The following is a 14,043-nucleotide window of genomic DNA, read 5'->3' on the forward strand; positions in this document are numbered from 1 at the left end:
ACAGTGAAATTTTCACCTGCAGATTTTTGCAGCACTTTCGCTAAACAATTTGCAGGTGGCTAAATGCGTAAATTTGCCACGAATCCATGACTGGCAAATAAATTTGCCCTTAGCTAGCTCCCGCTGCCCTTGCACTTATACCGCACACCACCATACCTTGAACCCTTGTGTATTATAAGAGATGATGGACCCACTGCTCCAAAACAATAACATTAGAAGTCACCTTGCAGTTCTGTGACCTATAAAGAAACACCACAGTCTTCGTATGGTCATGGAACTACTGGGTGCTTTATCCTTACACTATACAGTAGGGGGTGTGCTGTAAATGTATTCTTTGAATTCCCCTGTATTTAGGGTAACCATAAAACCCTTTTATGCTTCTAGAGCCAATCGTATCAGAACCTGTTCCTACCCAGAATTCCCAATGGAACACAAAAGCTCCCCCTCCCTTTCTCTCTATCCCTATATCTATCTTCCCGCTGCCTGTCTCTTTCTCTTATAATTTCCCACCTTGTACATTCTTTTGTTAGCTGTCTCTCTTGCACCCATTTTTCTTGCCATGTTTTTGTTCTTGCACCCCTTTCCTAGCCCCTATGCCAACCTTTCCATACAGTTGCCCATCATATACCGAGCCATCTGTCCTATAACTTACATATATCTGCCTGATTCTTCTTTTGCATTACTTCTCATGTTTATGTTTTTTTCTTCTTCAGTTTATTGCCCTCATTTTATATTGTCGCTCTTCATTTCTCTGTATGTGACCATGACAAGCAATGCACTGATTTTAGGCTGGGATACCTTTCTCATCCAAATACACACACCTGTGCCTTTCCCAGTATTCCTTACAAGTCACTGGTTTACTGCCACATATGCTTTGCAAAAGAGGAGATATCAACCCTTTCTGTAAAAATCCAGAGTAGCAGTTGTGCAATGTGAGTGGTTCCTTCCCAATGTGAAACACATACAACTCACCTTTGAGTTCACTAAAAATCACCCACACCATAGAAACCAAAATGAGTTGGTATACCATAGTTTTGGTATATTCTATAGACAGAATGCCGTTTAGTGGCCATAAATGTGTTTTGCCTAGCCACCGCCTAGTGGGGTCTTCAACCCAAATTTCACCATCACTGTCCTTCAAGTTGGGGTTTTGGGAGTATCCATGAGAGCCAATAGACATTATCCTCAAATTTCCTTCAGGTTGAGCACCCATGGCCAATGCTTCAGGACTTTCAAGCTGGGTTTTTAGGGGTATTGGTGAGAGCAAATAGGCATTATCCCTAAGTCTCACCCAAAATGACCTTCATAAGCACCACTGCCAATGCTCCAGGTTCCTAAGAGATTGGAAACCAATAGTCTTCACAACTCAAGTATTTGGCCAGCTTTCTACCTGCTGTGAAGTCCTGCAGTAAGAAGAGATGAACTACCTGTTTTAAAGAGCAAATTTGGCCAATCAAGAGCTGAACTTCCTGTTTTAAAGAGCAAATTCGGCCAATCAAGAGCTGAACTTCCTGTTTTAAAGAGTAAATTTGGCCAATCAAGAGCCGAACTTCCTGTTTTAAAGAGCAAATTTGGCCAATCAAGAGCCGAACTTCCTGTTTTAAAGAGCAAATTTGGCCAATCAAGAGCCGAACTTCCTGTTTTAAAGAGCAAATTCGGCCAATCAAGCTGTTAGGGTGTGCATGTAACTGCTCCTGTAGGTGCCTATAGGCCTCGCATTTTGGAGAACCATCTTAGGGAAAGCACCCAATTAGCAGCCCTTTTTATCTGAGTGAGATCACACCGTACAAAATGGTTATGACTGGAAGAATCTCACAGTCCCTCAACATCCTGGACAGATCACCTGCCCTAAAGCTGTCACACAATGCAATATATTGCCCCGCACACTAACACACAATGATGCAGTTGCAGACCCTCCCCTGACACCACCTTGCCTTACTATTCCCACTATGCGAGAAGAAATAGGCCACATGGAGTTACTTACCTGTTGCAGCAGCTGCTGCTCTTTGGAACCCCCGTCTTAAAGCTGCTGCCACTGCTTGTACCCCCTAAATAGAGTTCTAATGTAAAGACACATATGTAGAGGAGAAGGGAAGTTCATACAGGTATATACAGTATGTATATATATATATATATATCCCATCTGCCACCCATGATGTACAATAGAGTGTCATTAGGTTTTTCCCAGAATCCTTAGAGAGACTAAACATTAGGGATATAATTCAGCTCCTGCACTGCTTATCCCCCCCCCCTCTTTCATCCCTTAACTCCTTCCCCTCCTGGATCCACTAACCTCTTGGCTCCATCTGTCCATCTCACAATCAGCTCCATCCGCTCATTTACAAGTGCATCGTGTCTGTGGCTGTGTGTGCAAATCAGTGCTCTGTGTGTAACACCCAATCTGTCTCCTCTCTCACGTCATTTAACCACGTCGCTGCTGTTTGTTCCTCTCTTCCTCTTATTCACTTCATTTCTTCTTTAAAGCAGCATTATTGTGACTCAGTAGAGCCTTGTATACACTGGAGATTAATTAATCTGGCCACTCCCAGTTATGCCAAGATACCCTCCCACTCTACAACAACTCCGCCCACTTTGCACTCAGCTTGTAGACCTGGGCTGTTTTTGCCTGCATATGGGCAGTTAGGATGCATGACTAAATGGTGTTCAGCCTAGTGATCTTTATGGCCTTCACTCTACTTGACGGCCCTATAGGCTTCTTCTTACCAAATCATGTGATTCTTCTAGAACAACTGAGGATTGTGGGAGCTGTAGTTCTTAAAGGGGTTGTTCACCTTTAAATTAACTTTTAGTATGACGCTGACAGCAATAGTCTGAGATAATTTGCAATTGGCTTTAATTTTTTATTATTTGTGGTTTTTGTATATTTTTTTTTTTTGTATATTTATTCAACAGCTCTCCATTTTGCAGTTTCAGCCGTCGGGTTGCTAGGGTGCTAAATACCCTATCAACCAAGCATTGGGTTAAATAGGAGACTGGGAGAGGGGCTGAATACAAAGATGAGTAGCAATAACGATAAATGTATAGCCTTACAGAGCATTAGATGGGGTCAGTGACCCCCATTTAAAAGATGGAAAGAATCAGAAGAAAAAGGTGAATAATTCAAAAACGATAAAAAAGAAAAAATGAAGGCCAAATGAAAGGTTGCTCAGAATTAGCCATTCTATAACATACTAAAAGTTAACTTAACGGTGAACCACCCCCTTTGAAAGCTGGAGGACCAAGACCAAGGCTCTTTCCTTTGAGCATTGATTATCTGTCTGTTCTGCTTTAAGAAGAGCTTTGCAGCTGCAGGGGTCAGTTTTTGCTGTGCAGCCACAATACTCCCAAGCAGGAGTCGCTTTCCTCACATGTTTTTATACAAGTTCCCGTCCAGCTTGTGCTTTCTCATGAAGGCGGAGAGGAACCATGAACACGGCTGATGGCTGCACAATAAGAAATGAACCTGTGCAGTCGCAATGGCTCTGAATGGAATCGCCAGTGTGCTGTATGTTGTATGCATCTATAATGGCAACATTCCTGCTTTGCATATTGGCCTTTAACATGAGTGGGAGCTGCCACGTGTCCTTACTATTTGGGTGCAGGTCTAGTATCACCTGGATACGTCGCTATCATCTTAGAGACATGAGTAAAGCCTTGTCACATGTAGGCAATGCTCCCAGTGTGTATACAAGAGAAAGGTAGAGTGAGACTAAATTACAATGTGAATCAAAGAATGCTGTTTTATTTGCACACTCTCATCCCTTCACACTCTTCCTCGCTTCATTCCTTGGCTCCAGATATTGATATGGAGTATCCCTTCTTTTTCACCCCCTTTCTTTATTTTCTCCCCCTGTTCACTGTCACTTTCTCCTTCTCTGCCTGTCTCTTACCCTCCCCCCCTCTCTCCCTTCCCTGTTTTTCTCTCTATCTCTAGGCCGCCCAATCAGTAACTTCTTTGACGTACTTAAACAACTTTTTTCAGACGAGAAGAATGGTCACACCTCTCCCCCCCCTGGGCCCCACAGCAAACAGCGCCCGGCTGATAACAAGGAGCAGGGGCCCCTGGGAGCCAGCGGGAAGGAGAGAGCCAGGAAAACCAGCCCTGCCATCACTCAGGAGCCCCCTGTCACTGCTTCCCCCAGCAAACAGGGCACATAACAGCAGAGGAATGGCCTGACCACAGGGTGTCCCTATAGACCAAAACAATTGCATAAGGGAATACCCTGCAATACACTCAGTGAACACATGGTGGCAGTATCACAGCAGGAAAACAAATCAGTGTTTCACAGCCCAAGTCTAAGCAATTCTACAGGTCCCATGCTAAAATGAGCATTACCTACAGGGAATATGTGTTATATCTGTCCCATATTGGGGGTGAGAAACTGAGCCTGGAGTTGTCATGGGTGGGGGTCATTCTCCTTAGGGTGCTGGAAACAAACGTGACTTACAGCATGAAGGGAAGGCTGAGCAGGCACATCCGCATGCTGATTACACGTAGTTTTAGCTCCATTTTGCTTTGTGTCTCTCCTTCATGTGCTGACTCCGAACATTTTTGCATGAAAATCCTTGAAAATGATGGTTGATCCCAATGTTATTAATAGGGAAAAAAATATAATTATATAGGAAGTTCTGTATTTTTTTCCAGAAAAGGCGGCAACCCTATTTGGATGTCCAATAAATAAGCCTAGACCTGTGGTTACATCTGAGACTCTGTAGCAAAGGAACTTCCCTAGACCTGCGCTTTATTTGAGTCTTGCTTGCACTTTAATACCAGGGACTGTTATAAATCAAGCCGAGACACAGTGTTGTGGTCCCTCTCAGCTACCATACATCGGTGTTACTGGGGGAATCCCATGACTCCATTATATGTACTGGAAATATATGTCAAATGTCATTAAGGGAAGCAAATGCTAAAATGTACATGGTACCACTTGTAACTCTAATGCAAGTCATAACAAGTTCTAAATTGTACCATTCTGAAATCACTGTGGGCACGGTCAGCTGTCAGCAAAGACTTGGGGGCAGATTTACTAAAGGGCGAAGTGGCTAACGCTAGTGACTTTTTGCTTGAAATCACATCCGCAAGGGACGTCGCAGGCGTTAATTCGCTAGCGGAAGAGACCGTTGCTAGTGTTCATTCACACTCCATCTCCAGGCGTATTTTTGCTCTGGCGAATGGTCGTTACTCCATAAATTCAGTAAAGTGCAGATTTTACTGAATGTTGCCTCTTTCGCCAGATTTGACTTCACTAGAGAGAAGCTACATCTTCCTCAATCTTCTGTCACATCATATCCTGTGTGCCGGAAATGCATCAAAGTTCAAAAAACGATGGCGACTTTTCCTTTTTTGAAGCGGGATTGGCTGCAAAAGTCCTGACTTTTTTTGGGTGACCGATTTTCTGGAGACATTTCATAACATATGGAACATTCAGTGTAGTGGTAGCTCATTTGCGCCTGGCGAAGTGGTGCGAGGTGTGCGAAGCAGTTGTTGGCGGCAATTCGCCCTTTAGTAAATCTGCCCCTTGGGGTTGGCTGAGTCTTTTCAACGGAACACCAATGATTTTTCTGCAACAAACAGGACAGATGTATTACTCATGGTGCAGCCACTGCATTTATTCTGCTTTGTGTTCTGGGGGCATTTTATATACAGGTATGGGACCTGTTATCCAGAATGCTTGGGGCCTGGGGTTTTCCAAATAACGGACCCCATACCTGTACTACCATGTGTTTTGGGGGTATCTCATATGGCATTGGCACTGGGATGTATGAAAGGTGTTCTGGGGTATTTTACATGAAATTACCTCTGCATTTATCCTGATGTGTTCTGAGGTACAGGTATGGAATCTGTTATCTAGAAACACGTTATTGAAAAAGCTCCAAATTACAGAAAGGCCATCTCCCATAGGCTCCATTATAATAAAAAAAAATCCAAATTTTTAAAACTTTTTCTCTGTAATAAAACAGTGCCTTGTATTTGATCCCAACTAAGATATAATTAATCCTTATTGGAAGCAAAACCAGCCTATTGGGTTTATTTAATCTTTACATGATTTTCTAGTAGACTTAAGGCATAAAGATCCAAATTATGGAAAGATCCATTATCCGGAAAACACCAGGTCCCAAACATTCTGGATAACAAGTCCCATACCTGTATTAAACATGGAACGGCCATGGGATACTATGAAGGGATCAGTAAATGCTTACTGTGGGGGAATCCAGTTTGGGTACACGTCCCACTTCCTGCCGGTCACATGGTGGTATGACATCTGAAACAGGAAGTATTGGTGGAAACTGATGCCCCCCAACCTGTCATTTTAGCATTTGCTTTCAGTTACATATAAACAATCAGTATATTTGTTAGTCTGTTCCAATCCAGGGCAGCTGGGGATACTGCTCCCCTTCCCTGTGTTCCGTCTCCTCCACTGTACATAGTATTACGCTGTGGGTTTCTATATATAATATATATTTATTCTGCACTGTAAATACATGTATGGGAATATGACTGTGGATATAAATGTATTATTTGTGCACTGCAGGGGCTTTGCAATGTGCTGTACTCAGAGCTGCCAGTGAGTCATGAGGAAAACTATAGGAGTGCACTGTTTTCTACCCACTGAACGTTTGTACATAAATAATATATATAATATAGAGCTATAAATATGTATATATATATATATATAGTGAGAGCTCGGAGCACAATGGTTACATATCCTGCTTGTGGTTCTATTTCTCGTTACTGATGATGATTATTCTTTCCTGTTCTGTATGTTTGTTTCCATTCCACTGTGCATTTCAATCACCTCGATGTGTCTCTCTGCATTGTGCCCATTTCTCTCTTGTTATTGCCACCTGCACCCGTCCATCACATTCCCCAGGAATTATCCCAAAAAGTTAACCAGCCGCCCATCACCGCCTCCTCCTTGCCCCCCTACGACTGCCTGGGCAGAAGGTGAACCCGACTCTCCCCCGCGCCAACCGAATAGCGTGGAGCCTTCCGCAGGGACACGCCCTCTCCAAGAGAGTGGCCCCCAAGGACCCTCAGGAACCGGGTTATCATCAAGCCGTAACATGACGAGAGAGAAGAGGGAGCAAGTGACTGGGTGCTAATGTTCTGTTACCTCAGTGATAACCCTTCCCCTGATAAACTGCTTGGCATTATTGCTGCACCCACTGTGCCCCTCCCCCACATGGCATAACCCCTATGGGTGGGTGCAGCTCTCTAGGCAGGGACTTTACTAGACAACATGGAGGGGTTTAATGCTGAATGTATTTATGGGGTTAAGTTTACACGCATACAGATACATACATGAACATGTAGCCCACACACAAACACATACACTTGATTCCCTATTGGACAGCGCCGCAGCATATGTTGGTGCTTTATCCCTAAATACACAGGAACAATAGCCGCATGGCCAGGGAAGGGTTAAACAGGCGCTGCATTTTCCCCCCTACTGCACCACCACCTGGTTAGGGCAGTGCCCTATTATTCAGCTCTTCATGGTATGAGGGGTGGGTGTGACACAGGGAGGGCGGGGCATGGCCTGTTGCATAATGTGAAATATTTGGGCTATTTTTATAAAGGTTTGTATGTCTGCTGGGGGGGGGGGGGTTATTCTTTGTGTTTAAATTATTAACTGCTGGCTGCAGGGACGGCTTACGGAACAGTGTCCTACAGAGCCAGGGTGGCTGTGGCAGTGCTCAGGTACCCATGAATAGGGCACCCATGTATTAGGATAGGGCACCCGTGCATAGGGATAGGGCACTCATGTATAGGGATAGGGCACCCATACATAGGGATAGGACACCCATGTATAGGGATAGGGCACCCATGTATAGGGATAGGACACCCATGGATAGGGCACCCATGTATAGGGATAGGGCACCCATACATAGGGATAGGACACCCAATTCATAGGGATAGGGCACCCATGCATAGGGATAGGACACCCATGCATAGGGATAGGACACCCATGTATAGGGATAGGACACCCATGTATAGGGATAGGACACATGCCAGACATAACGAGTGGGAACCTTTTGGTGCAGGACAAGCTTTTCAACCATCAAATGCAATACAAATCATCCCGCTACGAGTGATTCACTTAGATATATGCTGCAGGCCTCACAGATTTTCACAGAGCCACGCAGAATGCATCTTCATTTATGCCTAATCAGCCATTGGGCCCACGCATTTCTACATTTGTTGTTAAAGGGGGTGACATGCGAACTTTAAGCGAAAGACAAAACTATTTTTTATAGGGAACCAATACCTAGGAAACAGAAAGCAAACCAGAACCTCCTAAAACGGACGTTCACTTAAAGGGTTAAAACAAACCGAGACTCTCGCAAAATAGGGTTTATATTGACTTTATAGTTCTATAGATGCTGAGTGAGATACATTAGCAACGCTCAGTCTGCACAGGGGCCCTTATCAATCTGCATTATTTCTTTTCAATGGAAGCAGCCATATTGGCTACGTTAATGCATATCCATAGTAAGGTTATCATTTACATAATCAGGGGCAGGTTTAATAAATGCAAGTTGCCAGGCTGTGCTTTTCCAAACCAGGGCATTTTAGACCACGGGGATCCAGCTGAAAACCCACCCACTTTCTGGTAAGCACCGCCCTTTTGGGGGTTTTCTATCATTTACGTCACTTTCGAGTATTTAATTTTCATTACTACAGAAAACACATGCAACATGCAGGCTAACTGGGAATTGGGGTCGGTACTGAAATGTATTGTCTGTCTGGTTGTTAAGATCAGGATCCTAGCAACCAGAGAGGACTAATTGCTAAGGGTCTTCTGACTCCAACACCTGCTCTTCTCCCATGAATACATTGCTGACTGCATTCGGCCATGCTGTATTCATAATCCTTACTCCCGCCCCCTTACTTGAGTGCCAGAGGGCACAAGGTGCAAAGTAGGGAATCTATTATCTTTTTTGGATTCGACCGAACCCCCGAATCCTTCACGAAAGATTCAGTGGAATACTGAACTGAATCCGGGGAAGGGGAAAAACATATTTTACATCTTTGTAAAAAAAAAAAGTCACGCGATTTCCCTACCACCTCTAATTTGCATATGCAAATTCGGATTTGGGCAGAAGGATTCGGCCGAATCTGAATCTGGCTGAAAAAGGCTGAATCCCGAACCAAATCCTAGATCTGGTGCATCCTTAGTGCAAAGTAGGGATGCACCGAATCCAGGATTTGGTTCGGGATTCGGCCAAGATTCTGCCTTTTTCAGCAGGATTCGGCGAATCCTTGTGCCTGGCTGAACCAACTCCTAATTTGCATATGCAAATTGTGGGGAGGGCGGGATTTCACATGACTTTTTGTTACAAAACAAGGAAGTAAACCAATTTTTTCCACTTTTTCCTTTCCTGCCCCTAATTTGCATATGCAAATTCGGATTTGGTTCGGTATTCGGCCGAATCTTCCAAGATGGATTCGGCCGAATCCAAAATAGTGGATTCGGTGCATCCCTAGTGCAAAGTGACCCATGCCTTATGGGCAACGCTGCGACTTCCTGAGAGCGACTGCATCACAGTGTTCCGCAGGCCCTCCGCGCAGTGTGTGGTGTGAAAGTCTCTGTTATTTATAAATACAATATAAATATATATATTTAAGCGATTAGCTGTGCAAGGATGGCGACTGCATTGAACTATTTCCTGTAAATAATGGGAATTTCTGTCCCGTGGGTGGGAGAGACAGCACAATTTACACTAAATGCGGCTGGCTGGGGCCCGGGAGAGAATCTGCACTGAACGACAACGAGAGAGCCAAAAACCACTACGTGTGGCCTCAGCTGAAGTCCAGTCACCACCTCAAGCTACGACTTCCCATCAGCCCTTGTTTCCTGCTCTGCATTCATTGTACCTGCTAATGTTGTGTACTGAGTCAGAACAAAGAGAAGTGGTATTATGTACAAACAGGTGCTGAAATGTGGGGCAGGGGAGAGAGAGGGCGGGGCATGATGCCCTTTAACTTTCTCTGTGTCAGGCCCGGGCTGGCAACCTGGATACTGTCGGGGGGCTGCTGTAGGCTGTGACTACTTGAAATGCCGGGGCCTATTCTGAATCTCAGTGGAATGGTTAATGCAGCGGCAGTTCTTCCTCTTCCTGCGGTGTTATCCCCCGACCACCCTGCTAGAGGGCGCAAGAGCACACAGTCCTGTAGCAGGAGTGGGGGAGGGGGAAAATCATATCCGGACAGCAATACTTCCCTTGTGTATTGGGGGAAACCTTTGGGCACACATAATGGCATGTACCTGCCTGGGCTGGTGCCCAGAGTGAAAACTGAATGGCAGAGTAAACAATAAAATTGTTCCGTATGTAACTGCTCTGTTGTGATGTTGTCTTTCTGCACACGCCTGGCTTTTTAAAGGCCGTCGTTAAATGGTTAACTCTTAGTATGTTATAGAATGCCCGATGCTAAGCAACTTTTCGATTGGTCTTCATTATTTATTCTTTATGGTTTTTTTATTTGCCTTCTCATTCTGACTCTTTCCAGCTTTCAAATGGGGGGGGGGTCACTGACCCCATCAAAAAAAACAAATCCTCTTTAAGGCTACAAATGTATTATTATTTCTACTTTTTATTACTATTCAGGCCTCTCCTATTCATATTCCAGTCTTATTCAAATCAATGCATGGTTGCTAGGGTAGTTTGGACCCTAGCAACCAAATGGTTGAAACAGCAAACTGAAGAGCTGCTGAATAAAAAGCTAAAAAATGTAAAAAAAAAAAAATGAACAATTGCAAATTGTCTCCAATATTACTTTCTACATCCTACTAAATGTTAATTTGAAAGTTCAGGAAGCAGACCCCACAGTCGAAGGGGTGCCTGGGAAATAGGGGCGCCCAGACTGCTTCCTCTAAAGTTAACAAGAATCCCACCTTCCCCAGCAGCTCTCTTACCTGCGGTGGTGGTATAAAAGGGAAGTCTGCACGGACTGGAGAAGTGGGCGGGGTTGGGGAGTGGGCGGAGGCAGGAAGTGGGCAGGAGGATGGGGATCGGAGTGCACTGGACTACTCTGAAGATTGTTTTACCTGATCCACTCTAGTTACTCCACTGACCTGAGCTTTGTGACCAACTATATACGGGGGAAAATGTAGAGCAAGTGGGTCACGTGGTATAGGCTGTTGAACTGCACTTTGCTCATCTCACCAGAAGAGGGCGCCATGAACACAATGCTACTGTATCACAGTCAAAGGGCCGAACGTTAGTGATTTGGGGGCCGGTCTTGCACTCTCGGGACCTGCAGGTTTACCCACGGGTCGGGCCGGTTCAACCTGGGTCGTGTATCAATACGCAAGTCTACCATAAAGAGAAGACTGCATGAAAGTAAATACAGAGGGTGCACTGCAAGGAGCAAGCCACACATAAGCATCAAGATTCAGCCTTTTTCAGCAGGATTCGGATTCGGCCGAATCTTTGTGCCAGGCCGAACCAAATCTGAATCCTAATTTGCATATGCAAATTGTGGGGAGGGCGGGATTTCACGTGACTTTTTGTTATAAAACAAGGAAGTAAAGCATTTTTTTCCACTTTTTCCTTTCCCGTCCCTAATTTGCATATGCACATTAGGATTCGCTTCAGTATTCGGCTGAATCTTCCAAGATGGATTCGGCCGAATCCAAAATAGTGGATTCGGTGCATCCCTAATCCAAAGCATAGCACATGATGTATAAAAGATTTGGGAGGCAGTGGGATGGCTTGGGCGTGCATGGCTGCCAGTGGTATTGGGACACTACTGTTTATCCATCATGTGACACAGGACAGAAGCACAAGAATGAATTGTGAGCTGTTCAGAGACACTGCTCAAATCCAGCGAAATGCAGTCACATTGATTGGGAGGAGTTTCATAATGACCCAAAACATAGAGCCAAAGCAACCCAGGAGTTTATTAAAGCAAAGAAGTGGAATATTATTGAATGGCCAAGACAGTCACCTGATCTGAACCCAATTGAGCTGCATTTCATTGTTGAAGACTACACTCCGGACAGAAAGTCCCACAAACAAACAGCAAGTGAAAGCCGCTGCAGTAAAGACCTGGCAGAGCATTAAAAAGGAGGAAACCCAGAATCTGGTGATGTCCATGAGTTCAAGACTTCAGCCTGTCATTGGCAGCAAAGGGTTTTCAACCAAGTATTAGAAATGAACATTTTATTTTCAGTTTTTTAATTTATTCAATTACTTTTGAGCCCCTGAAATGAAGTGATTGTGGTAAAAAAAAAAAAAAGGCTTTAGTTCCTCACATTTTTATGTAGGGATGCCCCGAATCCAGGATTCGGTTCGGGATTCGGCCTTTTTCAGCAGGATTCAGATTCGGCCGAATCCTTTTGCAAGGCCGAACCGAATTCTAATTTGCATATACAAATAAGGGGCGGGGAGGGAAATTGCGTGACTTTTTGTCACAAAATAAGGAAGTAAAAAGTTTTCCCACCCCTAATTTGTTTGTGCAAATTCGGTTCGGTATTCGGCCGAATCTTTTCGCAAAGGATTCGGAGGTTCGGCCGAATCCAAAATCGTGGATTCGGTGCATCCCTATTTTAATGCAATCTTTTTGTTCAAGCCACTGAAAGTCTGCAGTTCAACTGCATCTGAGTTGTTTCATTTAAACCCCATTGTGGTACAGAACCAAAATTAGAGAAAAAAGTTGTCTGTCCAAAGATTGGTGGACCTGTAATTAAATGAGGCTTTTGGCAGAGAGCCCAGAACACTCCACACCTGTGCTTAGATACATTTGGAAATATTTAAGATAAGCAAAGATGCAACTGTAACTATTTAAGATCAGCAGGTCTCTTGGGGAAACTGTGACTTGCAGTTTAAAGGGCAATTCACCTTCATTAGCAAAACATAAAACCTGACCCTAAAATCCCCAGAAACCACTTCAGTGACTAGCCCAGTCACGAAATGCGTCTAGAGATGTGCACTCCCCTGCCTTATCTCCAATTTTTGTATGCCATGCTTTATGTTTTTAAAAAGACTCAATAAATTTGGATTTTAACCAAGATTTCCGTTATGAGAGACATACCCTGTGATTGCATTCCTTTACGGCTGCCCATGTGACCAGAGTGGAATTGATCTACTGGACGGCAGGTAATGGTTTATTTCTCCCTCCTATATAAAGCCATAACTTGACAAATTTTGTAAAACAGACTTGGTATTTAGGGGGTGTGGCCATAAACCATGTTTATAGGTAGACCCAAAGGACTGTGTCACCCTACCCTGCGGTAACAGTGGTAGAGTCCTGAGTGCCTTGCTATTGGGATAAACCACCATTACAGTGAGCACCTATATATATATATATACAGGTATGTGATCTGCGATCCAGATTGGGACCTGGGGTTTTCAGTTAACGGATCTTTCTGTACTTGGGGTCTTCATACCTTAAGTCTACTAGAAAATCCTGGTTCTGCTTCCAATAAGGATTAATTATATCTTAGTTGGGATCAAGTACAAGCTACTGTTTTATTATTACAAAGAAAAGGGAACAATATTCATAAATTTGGATTATTTAGATAAAATGGAGTCTATAGAAGACAGCCTTTCTATAATTCTGAGATTTCTGGATAACGGATCCCATACACACACATATATACATATATATATATATATATATATATATATATATATATATATATATATATATATATATATATATATATATATATATATATATATTAGGAATGCACCGAATCCACTTTTTTGGATTCGGCCGAACCCCTGAATCCTTCGTGAAAGATTCGGCCGAATACCGAACCGAATCGGAACCCTAATTTGCATATGCAAATTAGGGGTGGTAAGGGGAAAACATTTTTTACTTCCTTGTTTTCTGACAAAAAGTCATGCAATTCCCCTCCTGCCCCTAATTTGCATATGCAAATTAGGATTCGGTTCGGCTGGGCAGAAGGATTTGGCCGAATCCAGCTGAAAAAGGTCGAATCCTGGCCGAATCCTGAACCGAATCCTGGATTCGGTGCATCCCTAATATATATATAGACATATATATAGACAAACAGCTATATGTTGGTG

The 14,043-nt window shown here is 43.8% G+C and overlaps 1 protein-coding gene across 7 annotated transcripts in view; it reads left to right on the plus strand.

Annotated features, from left to right (window-relative positions):
- LOC108713833 (serine/threonine-protein kinase BRSK2) overlaps positions 1–8,964 on the plus strand; it is a 95,064-nt gene extending 86,100 nt beyond the window's left edge. For 3 of the 7 annotated variants that reach the window (XM_041589925.1, XM_018257484.2, XM_041589928.1), the window contains one exon: positions 3,935–5,265. In XM_041589925.1, coding sequence (XP_041445859.1) covers positions 3,935–4,158 — 224 coding nt within the window. In that variant the 3' untranslated portion in view covers positions 4,159–5,265. Of the gene's footprint in view, positions 1–3,934; positions 5,266–6,875 lie in introns of those variants that run through there. The other 4 variants (XM_041589927.1, XM_018257481.2, XM_041589926.1 and 1 more) reach the window with 2 other exon arrangements.
- Positions 8,965–14,043: the final 5,079 nt, after the last annotated feature.

This window comes from Xenopus laevis, chromosome 4L, assembly GCF_017654675.1.
Source record: "Xenopus laevis strain J_2021 chromosome 4L, Xenopus_laevis_v10.1, whole genome shotgun sequence".
NCBI lineage: Eukaryota > Metazoa > Chordata > Amphibia > Anura > Pipidae > Xenopus > Xenopus laevis.